The sequence below is a fragment of the Numenius arquata genome, chromosome 2, assembly GCF_964106895.1.
Source record: "Numenius arquata chromosome 2, bNumArq3.hap1.1, whole genome shotgun sequence".
Lineage (NCBI taxonomy): Eukaryota > Metazoa > Chordata > Aves > Charadriiformes > Scolopacidae > Numenius > Numenius arquata.
The window spans coordinates 88,513,011-88,534,301 of NC_133577.1; the positions used below are offsets into that span (position 1 = coordinate 88,513,011).

Below are 21,291 nucleotides of genomic sequence, written 5' to 3' on the forward strand. Positions count from 1 at the left end.
TTGTCTTACATGGAGTTTTTCAACTCCTTACAAACTTATGTAAAGCTAGTGTAAAGAATATGCACTAAACCAACTGGAAAGAATTTCTCTTAAGACTTTCTTGCTCAAATATGATTTAGAGAGACTATCTCATCTAAAGCATGGTCATGTCCATCAGGCTGCTTACAATTTAGATTATATTCATTTGGCAGAAGACCAGAACAATCTGTTACCTTGAAGTGGGATGGCTGCAAAATGTGTTTGTTCATCCCACTAGTGCTCTACAAAACAGAGTGTACCAAAAAAACCTCCACAAGTTAACTGTAAGCTTCATGGAAGAATAAGTGGTTTTCACCTTCACATCTGAGTGAAATTAAAGCTGACCTTTCTCACTTGGTTAAATTGTACACAGAACCTTAAAAAACCTCTAAACTGCTTAATTGTCTCTACTGAGAAACTGTAATATAGAAACTTCACTCAGAAAACATGGAAAAGAGATATAAATAGGAAATGAACCAACCTATTTTTTAAAGGGTGACTAAGGAAACCAGAATGACTCGTTAATTAAACAGACTCTCCAGCACAGATATATTTGTACAATAGCATCAGTATATTGCACAAAAAAATTGGCTTTTTTCTGGTTATGACTACTTGCTGTTCAGTATTCACTTCCACTTGAAGCACTCCTTATTCTCTATATTCTTTATTGTACGGTAGCACCAAGGGTGCTCAATCAACAACAGGGCCATACACTAGAGAGACCACAGAAAGTGGTTATTGTCTGGAAGACAGCACAATCAATAGCTAAAAGAGACAATGATGTGACAGCCGTATTCATTTTCATTATCCATAATAATAAGGGTGATTTTGTAATTAAAACACACAACTGGGCACTGCACAGTTGACTTCAGCTCATTTAAATACACATCAGTGAAGATAACTGTAAAAAAAAAAAAAGTGTGGTCTCGTTATCCTTCTACACCTTGGCCATACACTCCCATCCTCCTTTTCCCCCCTTTTTACATGGAACTGGACTGAACTGATTCAGAATTTTTTTAAAAAATATTATTCTTTCAGCCAGGTTAGTTTTTGCCTACATCAATGCTCTGATTCTGCTCACCAAGCAGCCACACGTGGTAGGGCTGCCCTAAGAACAGGGGTACAAAGGCAGTGCCAGAGATGAAGGAGGGACGCTCCAGATGCTCCACTCCTGCTTTCACCGGTGGTTTGCACTTACATAAGCTTAGACTGTTCACAAATCACACACCCAGTCACACACTGCCACCACCAAGCTATTTACGTCAGTATGTTTCATTTAAAATAGGAATAGTATCACAAGTTATTTCCTCCCCCACAATCAATTTGTCCATTTAGTCTAATTCATGGTATAGGAGATCACTTTGCATTTTAAATGTCAAAGGCAACACAGGTACACATTTAAGTGCTTTCATATGCCAGGACATTTTTCTGAAACAGACCTTTACCGACAAATAGCTTTCTGAAAGCTCACCTCTGTCGTTACTCTATTGGTTTAACTTTATATCAGATCCTAACCCGTAGTGGTATCAATGAATGCCTCCCACCTCAGCTGTATTTCTTTAAAAGGAAATACTGCACTATATTTAGTGTTGCACTAATTAAAGTATATTTATATTTAAATACATGGGCAAGCATTCCCATATTATAACACACCTATACAGCACTGAGAATGACAGCTTCAAGCTTCTTTGCACAAACTAGGAATTATGATGTTAGTATGTTGTTAGTTCTGTTAGTTAGTATACATGTTAGTTATGATGTTAGTATTAACCTGACTGTAGAGCCATATTAATACATATTAATACAACAACAGCTGTGTACAACTGGACAGAAGCAGAGCGTTTCCCTCATTTCTTGTGAATGTACAGGAGCACAGGGGGAAAGAAAAAAAAATCACAAAATAAGCTAAAGATATTTGGAAATCTGAAGCCTATTCCTCAAAATAAGACCAATTTTTTTGTAACTGAGTTCCCATACTTATTCTTAGAATTTATCAGAAGAGAAACCAGTAATTCTTTTAGTATTTTCTAAAAGCTTCAAAGCACTTGTAATCATAATGCACCTATTACCATAAATACATATTACACTTGTGCAGGCCAAATACTTCTTGTATAACAGCTCTATTGCGATATCCAATCCACTCATTTAAAAACAAAATCAAATCCCAAAATCATTAAATTCCCCCAAGGCTCCTTTTCACAATCCTATCCAAAGACAGAATGTATTTACAGACTGTGGTGTTTGTGGTATCATACATATACACAAGTTCTCTGAAGATTTCAAAGCACATCCAAATAAAATCTCCAGAATAAATTTACAAAATGTAACTGTAAAGGGGCTCTAATTAGCTGAGTTGAAGGTCGTTGGGCCATGACAAATATTAAAACCAAGGAAGGAAATAAGTTCACTTATCATGAACTGGTAAGCTAGTTATAAAGTACGCAAAGTTTATGCATTGATTTTGTAAGTACCAGGCTCCCTTGCCTCCAAATGGTAATCTATAATGTACATCTTCTAAGTTGCCTATAGCAAAATGACAGCCAAGATAATCAGAGGAGAATAGAAAGCTTTTTGGTTATACTTTGAAGATGTCAGATGACATGTTTAAAGATGCATTAAGTCAGGCGATGAATTGACTTATATTTTCAGACTGAAAATGAATTTCCAATTTTTACTTTCCTCCTACTGTAACATCACAACTGATACATTATGAAATACGAAGAAATAAATGGAGATTATAAAAAGTAATTACACATCTCAGTGCTAACCGTTTCCTGTTTAATCACTTTGGGGAATCTTAATATATTGTATGCATAGTAATACTCCCAAGATGTGAAAGACAGATAAAATTACTACTGTTCAATTCAAATTTTTCCTGTATCAGGGTCTAAAATCTTAGAAACTCCTGTTCTCTCTCTTTCTACCTTCACTGGGCAGCTTTAAATCCTTCAAAGAATCATTCCTTCCATACACTAGATCCAGCCAGCTTACTACTAGCTTTCCTGTTCTTAAATCATCAGGAAAATCATCTACTTCACACTAATGAGGACTTTATTCTCCGAGCAACAAAAAAAGCAGTTGCCATGCGACAAGAATGAGATCAGCAACCTGTAACATCTTCACACACATACAAACTGGAGGTGCTGTCACAGCTTGTCTCCTTCAGGCAGATGAGACTGCACTATTCTGATTTAACATACTCATTCCTAAAGGTTTCCCCTCTTCCTCTTTGTTTGCCTATTCAGTGCACACTAAACATCGTTCATGGCTGAGCTCCGTAACTTAAGACTGCTTTACAGTTCTTTTATTTTCAATCATCTAAACCACATCAATGAAATTTTAAAAAGGAGGAAAACATTTATACTACCTCATTCATATTAATGCATGTCCCTGGCTGCAAGTGGAAGACAATCAGAAAAGATTAAGATTAATAAGCACTGAGAAACTGAAGTCAAATGGGAACAGAAAAGCTTAATACATGCTTTCTATCAATTCTGAGTTAGAAAATGTCAGTGCAAATGAGGGAGAGTGGCAATGGCACAGCTGATACTCAATTTGTATCAACACAGAGGAGGTGCTGGCCAGTGAGAAGAAAAGAGTGTAGCCAGGAGGAAAAGAGAACCTTCCCAGAAATTTAAACAGGGGTTCATGCTTCTTTTTTTACTAGAAGGCCCTAATGGGCTTACTGAGTTAACCATGCCCAAACTGTAATCATGTCCATAAATAAAACTGAAAGGCATCCATCTTTTTTTCAAGCCACAAAACTCCTGCCATCTCTGACCCAGTATCACCTTTGCGGCGTGACATATTTCCCAAAATGCATGGGAGAACTGAAAGCCACATGAAATGCACATCTGAAATAACCTTTAAAAGAGAAACATTTTTGGAGAAGAAAATACACTTCATGAAATGGAGGAGATGGTGAACAGCACTTTAAGACCACAATAAACCTAGCAGCCATAATGATTCGTTCAAAGTAAAAACACCTCAGAGAATATATATATGATCCAGACACATTCTTTCATGTCCAACACACACATAAACAGTACAGGGTAATAAACAAGACATTCCTGCAAAAAATATTTCTCCGCTTAGCAGATAGAGCCTAAATTGCTGAAGAAGAATCCTCTTCACGTGGATTCCTCACAGAAAAGGAGAGGTGGGCCCAGATGAACCTCATGAGGTTCAACAAAAGCAAGTGCAGGATTCTGCACCTGGGAAGAAACAATCCTCAGTATAAATACAGACTGGGGGATGAGGTATTAGAAAGCAGCCCTGAGGAAAGGGACTTGGGGGTGCTGATGGATGAGAAGCTGGACATGAGCAGGCAATGTGCTCTCGCAGCCCAGAAGGCCAATCACATCCTGGGCTGCATCAAAAGAAGTGTTGCCAGCAGATCCAGAGAGGTGATTCTGCCACTTTACTCTGCTCTGGTGAGACCTCACCTGCAGTACTGTGTGCAGGTCTGGAGCCCTCAATATAGAAAGGACATGGACCTGATGGAGCGGGTCCAGAGGAGGGCCACCAAAATGATCAGGGGGCTGGAGCACCTCTCCTATGAGGACAGACTGAGGGAGCTGGGGTTGTTTAGCTTGGAGAAAAGGAGGCTCCGGGGAGACCTCATAGCGGCCTTCCAGTACCTGAGGGGGGCCTACAGGAAGGCTGGGGAGGGTCTGTTTACAAAGGCCTGCAGCGACAGGACGAGGGGCAATGGTTTTAAGCTGGAGAAGGGGAGATTTAGATTGGATATTAGGAAAAAATTCTTTACCATGAGGGTGGTGGAACACTGGAACAGGTTGCCCAGGGAGGTGGTTGAGGCCCCTTCCCTTGAGATATTCAAGGTGAAGCTCGACGAGGCCCTGGGCAACCTGGTCTAGTAGGAGGTGTCCCTGCTGACTGCGGGGAGGTCGGACTAGATGACCTTTGGAGGTCCCTTCCGGCCTGGACCAATCTATGAATCTATGAATCTATGAAAACTCATGAAAATTCAAGATTGGAAGATGAATATAGATGACTCTAAGATGCTACAGAGGGCAACACAACCAGGGAAGTAACATCACCCATTTTACTGTGGCATGTCACGAATGATGGAGACGCTAAACTGTGTTAGCATGAGCACAGATTCAATATTTTACCATTAGATTAACAAGGATTACAACAATAAAATACCCAGTTCTGAGCAGCAGCAGTCTTCAGCGCTTAACTCTCTTTACCTGCCTGGAATAAGGGTGCTCCAAGGTAAGGTTTTCACAAGTAAGCAATTTTACCATGTTTCCAAATAAAGGTTCATTTAAGAAACTTCTATAATTCTAATATCCCCATATACAGGCCTAAGTAGTTTACATCATAATGAAACACCTTCAACAGCAACAAAAAAGGTGGGCTGGAAGGAGAGTGAGGCCGAGGAAATTTTGTTCCTGCAATTACAGCAGACTCCTGGAATGTACACGCAGATTGAGAGCTCCAATGTCCCATGCTGAAGAGGGGCAGGTTTCCCCACTCTTCCTCCACATCTGAGTGGTAGCATTACTGGAATACTGGAACAGAGAGACACAACTGCTCTTCACAGCTATAAGAGACCAGTTTGGTTCCTCCAAAGCAATTTAGCCCAAATTACTTGGCTCATTAGCAAACAAGGGTGTCAAATCCTAATTAAAATCCATGTCACTCCTTTAAGTTATGTTAAATTACCATAAGATAAAAATTGCAAGAACTATCAATGCTCCAACCTCAAGAGAGATGCCAATCATCAGGACGAGTCAGGAAAGAGCTCCTTGATTTTGACACAGGTTGACCAGACAGACAAAGAAAAAAATGCATACAAGTTCTGTTCTTTTTCCTTTCTCTGAAGCTAATGGTAAAGGCCACAGTACAGAATGACACAGCCACACACTACTGAAAGGCCAGTCTCTGCCTTAGCAATGACCGTGGACCCTAAAAAAATTTCCTCCACTCTCTCCTCCAATAAGGACAAGGAAAAACCTATTTGAATTGGAAGTCCTAACATGACATTCAAGGAATGACGAGCTACTGTAACTAATGACACGCAGTCCACATATACACGTCTGACTACAAAGCAACAAGCAACAGCTGAAACAATCTTTATATTCATATGTTTGAAGGGCAGAATGCAAGCCCCTAGGTAGAGACATGATAAATGACCACTTTTCTCCTCTTTCTCTACATGAAAACCCATTTTAAGTTCAGTTATCCAGAAAATTATACTCTGACTCTAATTCATGTGTCCAGAGCTGCAGAAATTTCTGCAGCATAACTCCCACTTCTGTAGAACTGTTCTGCAGGTTATCAGTTTCCACTAAAAAAATGTGATCCTAGTCTTGACAGGATACACACACGTCTTTAAAAAGCATGAACTGCATCTTCACTGGGGCACCACCTGATAACCTAAACCAGTAGCCTGGACTTTGGAAGAAATTTGTTTCATCTCTTTCATCTCAGCTCCAGATTCTTGGGCTCCAGAACTCCAGAACTGAATTTCTGGCACTCAAAAAAAAATTTCCAAGAATTGAGTCTTTTGCTGCAAATTAAACAGCCACCCTTTGTTTAGTTTGCCTTTCCTGCTGCCTCTTGGTCTGAAAATTTCACCATATTAAAGGAATGCACTGGACTGGAATGCATCATATTAAAGGAATGCACTGGACTGATCTGCACAGTTTTGAATGGAGCAAAGCAAAAGATGATGGAAGAACAAAGTCTGGAATCCAATTGTCAAATGTGAGGAGATGCAAGTCTAGACTGACAAGGTAATTCACCTAAGTAACAGTTCTGTAGTGGAAAACTGGGAAGATTAGCTAACAGAATTCCGTTGCAAAATCCGTCTTTCTGGATATGCACAAGAAGGAGATTCTGTACAATGTTGCCAAGACAACGCAATGGAAACTGAAGACGGGGAACCACGTCATGCTGCTTGGAGACCACATTAATAAACTCTTCCCCATACATGACTGTGGTAGGAAATAGTTCCTTGAAATATATTACAGTGAGTACACTTAATTATTATATTTATTTTTTACACTGAATTAAACGATACAGTTGTTTTGTTTGTATAGTCCTAATATAACCATTAGTCCTATGTGGAATCACGTAACCATAGTATGTCCTAATAAAAATATTACCATGTTTTAGAGAACAAGAGAGAAGGAACAAGAACAATTCTAAAAGTGATACAGTACATTAATTCACTGTGCTACAGAACTTGGGGAATTCCTACCAGTAAATTTTACCATGTTATGTCTCACAGTATCCAACATCTCATTCCAATGTGCACATACTACAGCTTTTTTCAGCAGCCATAGCGTACCAAGCACTATTTGATCTATGTCCTAATGCTTGCTGCAGACACCCGTTCCTTCTTGGATAAGGCAGCTTATTTCCACAAAAACAGAAAACACACACAGTCTTCTCATAATTCTGCCTGCCATAGTGAGCTGACACTCAGGACACAGCAGATGTCTCCAATTTGAACCTCCTGCACTTGCTTGCTCTGTAACTTTGATTCACATAGTGCACGACTAAAAAAGTTGTATGGAAACATGCCTCTTGACTGAGATTTTATGCATGTCAAATTTTATCACTGAATTTTCAGTTTCAGTTCTGTTTCATCTGAATTTTCCTATACATCTTCAAAGACAGAGTCTCAAAATGTTTTTATTAAAAAATATCAAGAGAAAAAAAACTCTTTACATCCTATACTTGTTAAGAAGAAATGGAAATCTGACTTCATAACTTTTTTTAAATGTCAAAAATAATGTGGTAGAATTTAATTTTATTTCTTTTTACTACAAAATACCAAATAGTTAACATGAAAGCAGCTGAGGATGTTTAACACAAGCTTTTAGAGCCTTCCTGCTTCCAGAGATCATCACATCCTCATGGCTGTTACCCTTTTTTTCTTCTAGAATTCAAAGCTAGCTCCAAAACCAAGGTAACCCAAAATCACATTTCCTTGTGTATTGAGGCATCTCCCAAGGATGCAACACAGCAAGTACAAGCCAAGCACTGTTTAGGCTATTTCAAATAGCTTTGGCAAGGTGCCCTGTAATGTACTTACCTGGAATACTGAAATAGAGCTACTGTATCATTTCCTTAAAGCAAAACTACACATAGAGACAGAACAACATCCAAAATGCACCTTCCTGTTCCCTTTCAGACAAAATATCACAAAACTTATGTAAATATGACAATAAAATTTATCTCTGAGCAAAAAAGTCCTGTTTTCTAAAACTGAATTTGCAATGGCTTCCTGGATAGCTTGAGGCAAGATACTTGTCTTTCTCAATTTAATGTCTGCAAGACTGGAATAACTTTACTTCCTTCACAGGGGTGTTAAAAGAATTAATTTTCTTGCATTTGCACAATTACTCTGAAAATGAAAATTGCTATTTATATGTCATTTTGTATAAATAAGCAGAAACTAAACACCCGCACAAATCCAAAACAAGACTATCCTCTCTCCACGTACAGATGAGCACACGATCTGAAAGTACCATTCTTTTATCCGTTGCCACGTCTCCGAAGAAAACAGCAAGTGCTTATCAGTCCTTACTGCCTGAGATCCTACTTGCCGCTCATTGATCCTGTGACATACATTTCACAGCTTGTAAGATGGGCTTATTATACTTGTAACAAAAAATTTAACACTTAAAATAAGTGTTATCGATGAAGGCGTATTGACACAAATCAATCAGGCTTTCCAGGTGTAGCTGCTTCAAAGTGTCCTAATGAAAGCTTTCTTCTCTTTCAAAGTACTGTTTTAACTCAGTGATTTCATATACTTCCCAAATCTTCCAAAGACTAAATGAAAGAACATTTCTTTGTCCATACTCATTTATTTCTAGTTTCAATATAAGGCAAAGGGGTCAAGAGCTTTGAAGATACATTACTAAACCTGAAGAAGCAAGTGGTCTACACTCCCTTTTTATTTTATAATACTTTTGTTTGTCAGCCTTTTGTTTCCCTTCACTCATATTCATTTCCATCTCCAAATAATGACTCAGTCACTTCTCATCTCTTCAAAGCTGATCTTTTCCCTCCTTTCCTTAGTCATAAACAAGGGAATAGAAATTACACCATTCATATAAGAAACTAATTACCCAGATACTGGACTGCCCTCCTCCATCATCTGCTTTAGCCTCAGTTGAAAGAGCCAACAACTAAGACATGAGCGCATTAGTAAGATCTACAGTATTCAAGTAAAATTAAGATGCCAACATCTCTCACAGTTTTGCAACGCTCTTGTTCTGGAAGAATGCAGACAAATATCAAATTGGGGAATAAGTAACAGTTTGCCAGATTATCAAAGGTCAAAAGTCTTCATATCTAGAAGTAAGTCAGAAGCTTTCCATCTCGGGCAAAACAAAACAGCAATTTATAACTACAGCTGCAATTTCATTACAAAAAACGTAATTCATAAAATACAATAGTTTTGTTATTTCAAATTGAATTTTGTTATTAAAAAAATCCATTTTAAAAACTCAGTAGCTCTACATAAAATAGCAAATTGTCTCAACCTCTTCCTGCTAGAAGTGATTAGGGTTTTTTATTCTGTGCTTTTTTCCTTCAGATGGAATGTTTTGCTTACATCCAACAGCACACATTTCTACAAAAATCACTTGCAACTAAAAATGAGTCTTCACTCTAATCAAATTATTAAATGCTCTCAAACACTGTATTTGAAATGGCCCTAGCTCATTAAGTCCTGCTACAATTTAATTTAAGAGCATGCTGTGAATATAAAAATCAAGAAACATACTGTACTATGAGCTGAGCTCGTGGTCTTTTTTGAAGTCTCTCAAACACAGTCTTACCTCTACACACTTTAAGAACAATTACATCCACATGCTTGCTTAAGATCTCTCATTGATATCTGAGACATATCTGAATGAACACAACAAGATTAAACCTTTGCACTAAATATATGACAAACCTACAGGCAATTACATATATATAGACATAGATAAAAACAAAAGCAAAATTATATACAGTAATATTGCTTACTGCCAGTTCAGTGAGTAGTCAAAGATATTATTTGATCCTTTAGCCTTTTTCAGTTAATTGCTCATTACCAAGGCCTGTTCTTGCCTACAGACATTATGATCAGAGAAGTGAGCAAAATATAGGTCTTGTCCCTCATATTTATCAATTAATTAGCAGATTAAATCAAGATTAAATAAAAAATGGCAATACTATCTTCCAGTACTTTCTCAGTATTTATCCAAGACTTTGGGGCTTTTTTAATAAAAATTATGCATTTTAAACCTCCTCAACTGATTTCACTACATAGCATATATTATAGATGAACTAAAGGGTTTTCCACTTTTTATTCTAATCTTATATATCTGCTATCTAACCCATCATGGTGGAATCAAAACGTTTTTCTCCATAGAGAGACAGACCAGAGAAAATACACATCTCAAAACAATGATGCACAGAAAATAGAAAAGGCGTTACTGGAAGGAAGAGAGGGAGGGAGAGGAGGAGGGAGCTTTTGTAACACACTTTCTTAGCTTAAATAGCAATAATGTATGTAAGAAGCAAAATCCGAATCTGATCTTGTAATAGTGAAATTTAAAAATATATTAATCCATAGTTATAAGGAGATACATTTGATCAAGCCTTAATCCAGAATCCAACTGGGATTTTTGCAAAGTTACACATAGATCGGTACTCTGATTCTTTCATTGGAGTCTAAGTATCTAATCCTCCTGCAGTGAAATAAATTGGAGACATTCCAAAATGATCAATAGAAGTTGGCTGAGATCCATAAAGAACAATACTAAAGACCAAGGAGTCTACTCTGTGCTGCAGATTGTTTGTTTTTAATTACACAAAATATATGTGCAAAAAACATAACTTAAACCCGAAAGCTTCCCTAAATACTAAACTTTCTGTCACAAAATAGTCTCATATGCAAACAATATAATGTATTTTTATGTATGAGCTGCCTGGAAAAAATACTGATGCAAAATTTTTTTTTCTATTTTTTTTTTTAAACACAGGCATCAGAAAATACCTTTTTTTTTTTTTTCTACAGAGCTATTAAGAATGCTGTGTTTTAAATATATCTTGAAGTAATTTTTCAGACCACTTCCACAAAACAGTCTTCCTTCTTGAATTTTTATTTTCACACTTAGTCTTCCCTATTTCAATGTTCATGGAAAAAGAAACCAGTTCTACGTGACTCAGGAAACAAGTCTGAAAATAACTCTTTGTACTTTACAAAGTGTATTTTAAAACACTCACCAGTTTGCCACCAGTGGTCCAAGACAGGTACCTTGAAGACCTTTTTTGACCATTCTAGCGTGTCCACATCACAGTGCTCACCAGCTACAAATAACGTTCTGAACCTTTAAATAAAAATAGAAAAGTATATATCTTGATCTGGATGGGGAAAGGAAAACAAGATAACAAATTCAACAAATACCTCTGGTTGGTATTCCAGATAAAGAGGAAAAGGGACACAGGACTCTTACTCTTTGTATGCTCCTTCCTACTAAGTAACAATTAGAATCTTAGCAATATTAAGTTATGTTACTTCATACATCATGTAAAAGAAGCTTTATTTGCTGAATGCAAAGACCTTGGGAGACCAGAGGAAAGCAATTGTCAATGAAAGTAAAAATAATAGCATGCTCTGTACACAGGAACTAGGTAGATATCCATTAAGCAAAACATAAGAATGAAATAGCAAATAAGGGTCAGAAAGAGACATCAGAAAACTTAGTAAAGAAATAAACAGAACTAGAAGGAAATACCTGTAGCATAACTCTCAGTTAATAATGTTCCATTTAAACAGATTTTTGTATTTTTTTGAACTGTCATCTTTTTATAGGTGTTTGGAAATGAGTTTTGGCCACTTACCTGTGGAGAGGCAGGCTACATATACATAAATTAAAAAAACATAATCCTACTAGGTAACACCAATCAGAACAACGTTCAGCAGCCTTGGGTCCCTGATCACAGTACTAGATCTCAGCTCATTTGACTGGACATCACACAGCCAACTTTGGCAGAGAAGAGATGCTACACCTCACAGTCCTGACAGATGTGATCTGCATGTTTGTACCACTAAATTAGGTACTGCTGTATAACTGGGAAGTAAGCCCACACACAGGCTTTAACTTCAGAATCTTTTATCAGAGGTTTAGTCACACTTTATTGTCCTTCATTAAGCATTGCAAATTCACTTCATGCCCTGTTTAGAATGATAAGGTCCTCTATGGCAATGGCAGCGTTCTTAAATATGACTACTGGTACTCAGAAGCTAGACATTACCGTTGCTGCATGCTGCTAAGGTTTTGATCTCTCTTAACACTTGCACAGTAACTTTTTTCATGTCATAGCAGATTTTTTTGCACTTATTTCCTAATGAGCAATTTAAAACCCTGTTAAATTGCACATGGTGCAGCCTCATCTTGAGTACTGTGTGCAGTTCTGGGCCCCACAATTTAAGACAGATGTGAAGGTCTTTGAATGCACCAACAAAGTTGGTGAAAAGACTGGAAGGAATGTCCTATGAGGAGGCTAAGGGGTGACCTCATTGGTCTCTACAGCTTCCCAAGGAGGGGAAGTGGAGAGGGAGGTGCTGATCTCTTCTCCCTGGGATCCAGTGACAGGACACATGGGAATGGTTCAAAGCTGCACCAGGGGATGTTTGTATTGGACATTAGGAAGCAATTTTTTACCAAGAGGGAGATCAGACACTGGAACAGGCTTCCTAGAGAGGTGCTCAATGCCCCAAGCCTGTCAACATTTAAGAAGCATTTGGAAAATGCCCTTAACAACATGCTTTAACCTTTGGTCAGCCCTGAAGTGGTCAGGCAGTTGGACTAGAAGACCATTGTAGGTTCCTTCCAACTGAAAGAGTCGAGTCAAGCCATGTCTATTCTATTCTAAAGTCAGGCATACTTATGATACTGGCCAGACACAGTTAACTAATAAGATACTAAAGAGAAGAATCATTTATGATCTTGCCCCCACACCTCCAACAAACAAATAAGCAATCTTTTAATTCAGGTTCATGATGTACAGATGAAAATGAACGGCCAACTATACTCAGATGAACTTTGTCATTAGTACATGCCTAGTTTTATAGTCTGTGTGGTGACAGCATGGTTTCTATTAACAGCAATGTATGGTATTTATCTTACTTTATCCAAAAAATATGCTGAACTAGTTTTCTAGGCTTCTTCTATAGTCCACAAAGAAGAAGAGGAAACTTTGGAAAGTAATTTACCTTTAAGAGACTTAAAAGGGTAACGTTTATTTTTTACATAGCAAAAACAAAATGAAAACCAAAATGAACAAAAATCCAAGGCCCTAAAGCAACACTAACACATGACTAAGCTACAGTATAGAGACTTTGTTAAGTTACTGTTTAAAAACAGCAAAAGACACTGCTATTAAGTTGTTACATTATAACTTGGAAGGGTTGTTTCTGCATCTCAGAAAAAAGGGAATCAGGAATGTCTCAAAGTTTTAGACATTCTTATTTTTCTGCACACTTAAAGATGTTCCTGCTTAAGCAAGATTTTGAAACAGAAATCATCTAACTGGGAAATAAAAGCTAGACCACAGGGAAATTTAAGACATAACATCTCTGGTTTCATTTTACAGATAAATCACAATGGAAAACTGCACCTCCTTCCCCAGAAGGCTGGTGTAGCCATCTGAAATGCTTCAGCCACATCAATGCCTATTTGTAACCACCAGGTGCAATCCTGCCATGAGGTATGATGGAAATTCTGAATGCAGAGCTGCCACGCACATACCTTATCACTACAGACCAAAGAACTTGCTTCCGTTCTGTAGTATCTGCACAGGGTGGTATCATGCCTTCCCTCTCCCAAATCCTCTCTACTTTGCATATGACCACCACCACTTTCATTTTACCCAGAGACGCAATTTAAAACCTCAAAGAGTTATGGGAAGACAGGAAAGATAAGAGGCAAACACAGACTGAGCCTCCACATCAGAAGAACTCTGTTTACTAGCAAATAACCTCTTTCTTTCTTTGAGTGAAACTTTACAGATAAACTCACAATAGAAGTGACTAAACATTTCATAAACAGCCTGTCATGCCAAGAGAAACTGCAGAGAATCTCTACCAAGTACTGCATCAATCCTCAAGGCTTCTGAGATGACAGAATACCTAATTAAGATAGGAATGGAGTTTCACGTGGCCCAAGATCAGACCCTGGGATTAAAAACACTTCTCAAAAATGTCCTCTTGTTAGGATTGCAGCACACTTTACCACAGCCAGATCAATGTCAGTGACATTTTGTTTTACTTCATGTCTTCATACAGTCCATTATGAACGAAGACATCTGCTGAACAAAGGACTTGACTCCTGTCTTTCAGCAATGGACACAAACTGCATTGAATTTGTAAAACCTGCAGACTCATGGCTGCAAAAAAGAGAGAATTCTTAGGTATGGTGGGTATGAAACAATTTTCATTTCAGAGGCATGTAATTTAGAAAAAAAAATTACAAGATTCATCTTTCCATGTAGATGAAATCCAGAAAGCAATTTAGGAAATTGAGAAAAATCAGAGCGAGTAACTCAAGAGTGTCAGAAATGAGAGAGAGAAATGCACAGATCAGCCTGTCTAACCATAGAACTGGGAATACCTCTTTAGAGGGAACCTAGAGATTGACCTTTCCCCTAGAGACCACAGACAGCCCATAACGTGGCTGCCCAAACCAAAAAGCATACTTTGAATATTCACACTCCATTCCTCCCCAGAGGATAGGTACATCCCGCTAGCATAAAAGGCAACCTCTCACAGTGTAAGGACTAGTGACCTACTTGCTGTGTAGACGCAAGGCAAGAGAATGCAGAGTAAAGATGCATCTAGAGACAATGTAAGTAAAACATGGGATGAAACATCATGAAGCACAATAAGCCATGTGCCCTAAAACTGAGCAGTTTTTCAGAGTGACACTTGTCCTAGACATAAAAAAAAAAAAAAAGGTTTATTGTCTTAGATACATTGATACATTTACAGATCTATAGTTAGAATATAGGAAAATAAACTTCCACAAGCAAAAGATATTGGGAACTAATTACCAAGGCAGGGACTCGTGCACCAGGTAAGACCATTCTCAGGTTGTTATATTTATCTGTGAACTAAGTTGTCCTGGTTTGAGGTAAAACAGAACCAATTTTCTTTTCAGTAATTCTACTACTCAGTTAAGTCTCTTCTAACTAATTAGCAATCATAGAGGTAGCCATAATAATAACTTTGATATAGGAAAATCAACTTACTGCACATCTAGTTACAGACTTATGGAAGGCAGAAGATCTTGAAAAACATTACCACGTTGAATTTGAACTTCAAGATGGAATAATTCAACTTTGTTAATTTCAGAACCGCATTTTGGCCACCCCTCCTTTCTGACACCCCGAGATAGCTTGGAGTGGCTTCTTTCTTGGAACAGAAGGCAGGGAGTCAAATGTATAAGCAGCTTTCACATCAAATAAGCATAGTTTTCTGTACTCATAAATATACAACATCATTTTGATAAGCTACTTTCTGAGCACATCTCCCACATTAGAAGATAATGACTATAATGAGCGTGACCCCAATCAATATCTTACACCTAAACGCTTTTTATTGTAGGGCCCAAGCCATTGCTGATAATTACAGTTAATAGCTAACTGGAAGCAATAACATGGATAAAAGTTTATAATAGAAGAGAACAAAATATTGTATAAGTAAAACCCACAAATATATATTTTAAGAAAAGTTTTTTAAGACTCATTTTCACATGAGGGCACTCCTGTTAAGCACTGCTCAATTTGCATGGTATGGAATGTTCTGTAATTAGGCATGTTAAACACAACATTTCAGCTATGATGTAAAAATCCAGTTTATGAATTCAATAACATTATAAACTGATGAAAAATTCTGTTAAGCATCCCTGTTTTAAAAAACAGGGCTATTAAAACACCAAGAACTTCAAAGAGTTGACGAAGAAGTTAAGATATCATGGAATAGTTTGGGTTGGAAGGGACCTTTTAATCATGTTATCCCCTGAGTCAAAAGTAAAATTCCTCTTTTCTGAATTGCCAGCTTTAATAATCATATTTAATAATCTGCAGGCTCAAGAACAACCTTATGGTGTGAGAAAGAGAGGGATTAGCTCTTTGGCAAATTTACAGCACGAAACCATCACAAAGAGTATCAGAGCAAAGTGCCACAAGCCTAACAAAGCATAAGGACTATGGAATTATTTTCCCCTATCAAACAATATAACAAGACAGAGATGGCTATGGTTATAAAATGTCCCATTCTGAACAATTTTTTAACAGTCCACTTAAAACTTCAAAGCACGTTAATGTACCTGTTACTGCAATCATCTATCACTGCAATGCAGTTAATGGGGAAGAAAGATCTTAAAACTTCTCTGTTAAATAAATATGTCCTAAACTCTTGTTCTGAAAACCTATATTCCTAACATAAAATTCAGTGCAATCAAGCTTTTAGGCCCTATTCAAGAGTCTAGAAGAGTGGACTTGAAGTATCACCTGATTTAGGGGACAGATCAAGGTCCCTAATGGCCCTGACACAATCTAAATTGTTCAATACAGCATGTACACTTCTGTGTCACTCCAACCACAAAGAAACCACATCTCCAAACTATTTCTCAAAAGCAGAACTATTCATGTGGGTAATAATCTGGAAAATTTTCAGATTAAAAGATCACAGAAGTGTTTTTAATTCTGGCATGCATACACCAGGTTTTTTTCTGGCAATGAAAAACTCTATCTGCATCATGTTAAATAAGCTTTTTTCTTTTTTTCCTGAAAAGACAGTGAGGCAGGTTCATTTGCACTTCTTAACATAAACTGGAAATAAAGAACTCTTACTAATTCTTAATGGACCTAGAGACTGCCGACACCTAAACATGCAAAATAAATAAATAATATTTTTATTTTAAAAAATATTTCTGATTTTTATCCATTGATGTGTTTGTTTTCCTCCCTGAATAGATTTTACCTTGGTCATGAGGATCCAAGCACTGGAGATTTGGGTGACAGTCAGAGAGACACAGAACACAACTGCAGCTCAGCTCCTCCTGGTAGTGTGGGTGAAGGGGAGCGCCACAAAGGCTCTTCATGAACAAAGCTCAGGACTCCAACAGGAATGGCCATACAAGATCTACAGCAGTACAGAGTAGGGGGTAGCAGGCAGAACTGCATAATGTACTTCAGTGGTCCTAAATTCTGTTGTCTTAATCATATATTCTCTAGCAGCATGTGTGAGATCAATTACATGAAAAAAGTATTTTGTTCTAACAGTTTTGAATTTGCTACTTTAATTTCAAATCCTCTTGTTCCTGTGTTATGAGACAGAAAATGGGAGTTTCTCATCTACTTTATATTCATTATCTCTGCACAGTTTTTACGTAGTCTCATATTTCTTTCTAAAGCAAGTGCAGTAATATCTGGTATCAGATAAACAAGCTAGAATCTCTAGGTTCTCTACATAAAATGGTAGAACATTCACAACTGCGCAAAAGTCAAGAAAACCAAGCAGGCTATGGAACACAAACTGCAAATTATTACTTGTACATTAATCTAATCTGCTAAATTTTTGCCCCATTTCATGTAAAACTGTCAGTTGTCAATCATTTGGAAATCAGACCTAACCAGTTCATAACAATGACGTCAATTAAAGGATGAAGTGTGATTCCAAATATGGGAAGAGTTAACGGCTCAGTGTTATGGAGTCACCTCGTGAAGATGAGAACAGATTCCAAAAGCTAAACCGAATGTGCTCAGGTACATGAGGGTCAGAATTTGGATGCTACTTGTTTTTCAAACACAACAGACAGCCTGCTTCACAGCACTGTGTGTTATCAAAAGCTGGGTCTCTACATCCTCTAGCACTATGTGGCTGAACAGGGCTTTTATCCTACAGCATTAGAAATTAAACATCTCTTTTACTGTTAAGCATGAGCCATGTTTAAGACATTGACGACGCCTTGTATGAAAGGCAAACAAATTTCAAGATTTGACTCCAATAGCCAACAAGGAATTTGAAGCACACACACTAGAACCTTTGGAAACCTCACATATAATTTTGTGTAAAGGCCAGTGACACCACCAATATCAGCTCTTAACAGGAATTTCAAAAGAATGCAAGTCTGCTTATAATTCAGCTTACTTTTGTAAATCAAGTATTCCCTTGTATACTGGAAACTGGCATGGCCTACCAACTCTGAACCCTATCAGTAATTGTCTTTTTTAACAGGATTTTTTAAAAAGTTACATTGACTTTCATCAGTTTTTTAATAGAACTTTTCAAGAATGAAATGTATCACGGTGGAAACCTCTTTCAGGACTGCATTCCTGGACATGTGTTTTGGAGTCTCTACAGTAAGTAAGGCTACATTTTAGCCCAGGTAGCAGAAAGACACTTCAAAGATTCTGCACCACATAACAGAGAGGAAAGCATCATAGAACAAGTAAATGAACTAAAAGGAAGACTCATTTCTAAATGAAACAGAGAGAATTCACTTGACCCTGGATGGAAAAGTCCATCCAAGTAACACCCGAAAGCAAGGTTTCTCCTAGAATTGAAATTTTAATCACCTGTTGGACTCCATTTCTTAACAACTGCACCTACTAGATATTAAATGCTGCACTAGAGGGTTTAGTAAAGAATAGTCATATATCAGGGAATGACGTGGCCCAAAGCTGAGTGAATTATGAGACAACTAAATCTGCAAATGGAGCTCATTGACTATGCACTGAATAGGAATGATGAAATACCTCTTTACATCTGGGGCAACCGATATCAGCAAGGAGACTCTTATCTGGAATTCTCATTCGGCCAGAAAATGTGACAACTTACAGAGCAGGTTAGCAGATTTTCCATTAAATGAATACTCTAAAGACAGAGTAACTCATTTTAGCTATTGCCTAAAAAATGTCAAGGAACAGCAATTAAATTTTCTAGCATCTGAATCACTTTCTTGTCAATAAACAAGTATTAGGGTCTCAAATGAGCTTGTTTCCTATTTCAAGGAGGGTTAAGGATTGATGATAGCACTCAATACAGATGGAAGAAAGTAATGATGAACTTTTAATGAATACCTCATGTCTAAATCCAACTCACCAATAAATAAAATTTTCCTGAGCACTTTAGAACGTGGAAGTCTAATGAAGCTATATGGCTTTGCGTCTTCCCCTTCTCCTCTCTCCGCATCTTCCCTTCTATGTGTGATAAAAGATGTTCTTAGGACTGAATACTGCTATACAATCTGACAGTCCTTGCTTGATGCTGAGCAAATTATGCAATTTCAAGATTAGATGTGGTCCAAACCCACATATTTTTATTTTTAGAATGTTTGCCATAAGATACAGAAACTCAGAAACTTGGTTTGTAGAAGCACTAAACACTCTGAGATGCAAGTCAGCGTGAGGGGCATTTTATTGATACAATGCTAGTAACGCATTTTAACCATATAATGCTAAGCACTGTGAAACAGTTGTAGTTCAGTGGCTCAGACTGGATATTCAAAACTATATAGAAGAATTTGACCTTAATCGCTCTGTGCCTCAGCTTTCCATCTGCAAAATACAGATAATACCACTCTCTCATCTCACAGGGGATTTGTGAGGATGAACTCAGTCACGATTTTGAAGCATACTGATAGTATTGCAATAAACACCTTAAAACCAGTTTGAGATAGCAAAAAGCTCTGTCTTTGGAGCGCATAACCATAAACAGTAACTAAGTTATGGGGAGATAAACGAAACGTTGACTAGCTGCTGATTAAACACAAGCTAAAGATCCTGTGCACTCAATGAAATGAGAAGTCATGTGGAAAAACAGTACGGGATCATGTATTCCAAGACTGTATTACAGGGTATATGCACAGTGGAGTAAAATTAAGGGTAAGTAAACAATCCTAACTCCATAAGAACTCTTAGCCTTAGAGTCGTAATCTTTTTAATGGCTTTGATCTCCTCCAAACTACCAATATAAATTTACAAGCAAACACATGTACACCTAAATTGTCAAGAACGTATTTAAATTCTGCTATACAGAGGTGGGCAAAGCCCCAGACGCTCTGCTATTCTTAGTTCATCCAGTCTGTTTCTGTAAGAAACTGCTTCCAGTGTATCCTTAGTTCACCTTTTCAGAGAGTACTGCTTTCCCAAGGCTGCCTCAGGGTCCTGCTGACGGATTGCTCTAATTGCAGTTGGTGAAGTAAAGAAGGCAGCTACTTCATGCTCTGTTAGCACACGGAAATAGGCACCAGCATCTGGCGTTCCCACAGGCTTCCCCTATGGAGAGAATAATTTAAAATGTCACAGGATAAAAATACTTCATAATTCCTTGACAGTTCAAGGCTTGAACATGTAACAGTAGCGGTAGCACAGCAACAGAAGTAATTTCAAGTAAGACTTTAGAGAAGTCTTTGTTAAAAATAATAATACTGTGAGTGTATTCATTTGTAAAAATAAATTCACAAGCTTTGAGCACAATCTCTCCCATCAACACAGCACATACTAGCTGCTACTTAGAAAAATAGGACAAACGGACATGTGAATGGAAACACAGCCACAAAGAGCTGTTATTACACTGGCAGCAGAGGGAGTCATGTCTACATCTACTCTTATCGCAAAGTAGCCTTTAAAACACCCAGTCCTAATTCTGTAGTAATTCTGTAAAACACCTCCTCCTAATTTTGGAAAAATGCTCACTTAGATGCTTAAAACTGGCTTCTTGGCACCTTTGTGCCCACATGAAGTCTGGAGAGGAGCTGAAGACCCCTTTTTTGTTTTAGTGTGATACCAGACTATGGTCTGGTTTGTGGTTGGTTTTGGTTTTTTTCAAAACTAAACATTGTCTTGAGCTCACAGGAATAGTCAGGAGAATCATAAACAGAAGTAATCAGATGTGACAAATCGTCCAATGGTAAATAATAATAACAAAAAGTAATCAAAAATACCTTTTTGTGGTGCTGCAAATATGAAAAGCAGCCAGCACAGGATCGTATAATCACAATCTTACAGTATGTAATTACCGCAGTGCATGAACTGTTCCATACACATCCCGAAATTATGAAAAGATGATGTTAATGTAGAATGAACTTTAGCTCTACAGGTATTGCCATAACCTTTTCAACAGAAAGGCCACACTCAGAAGATGAACTTTGACAGAGCACACAAGTTAGGAGAGACATACACTTTTCATACTGCAAACACAGCTTTGTCAATGTTTTACACAAGAAG

The 21,291-nt window shown here is 37.6% G+C and overlaps 1 protein-coding gene across 1 annotated transcript in view; it reads right to left on the bottom strand.

The window, feature by feature from the left end:
- Positions 1-21,291, bottom strand: part of ACSS3 (acyl-CoA synthetase short chain family member 3) — a 91,209-nt gene that overhangs the window by 27,880 nt on the left and 42,038 nt on the right. Inside the window, exons 8-9 of the mRNA XM_074168486.1 lie at positions 20,189-20,340; positions 11,281-11,384 (exon numbers count right to left, since the gene is read on the bottom strand). Coding sequence (XP_074024587.1) covers positions 11,281-11,384; positions 20,189-20,340 — 256 coding nt within the window. The remainder of the gene's footprint in view (positions 1-11,280; positions 11,385-20,188; positions 20,341-21,291) is intronic.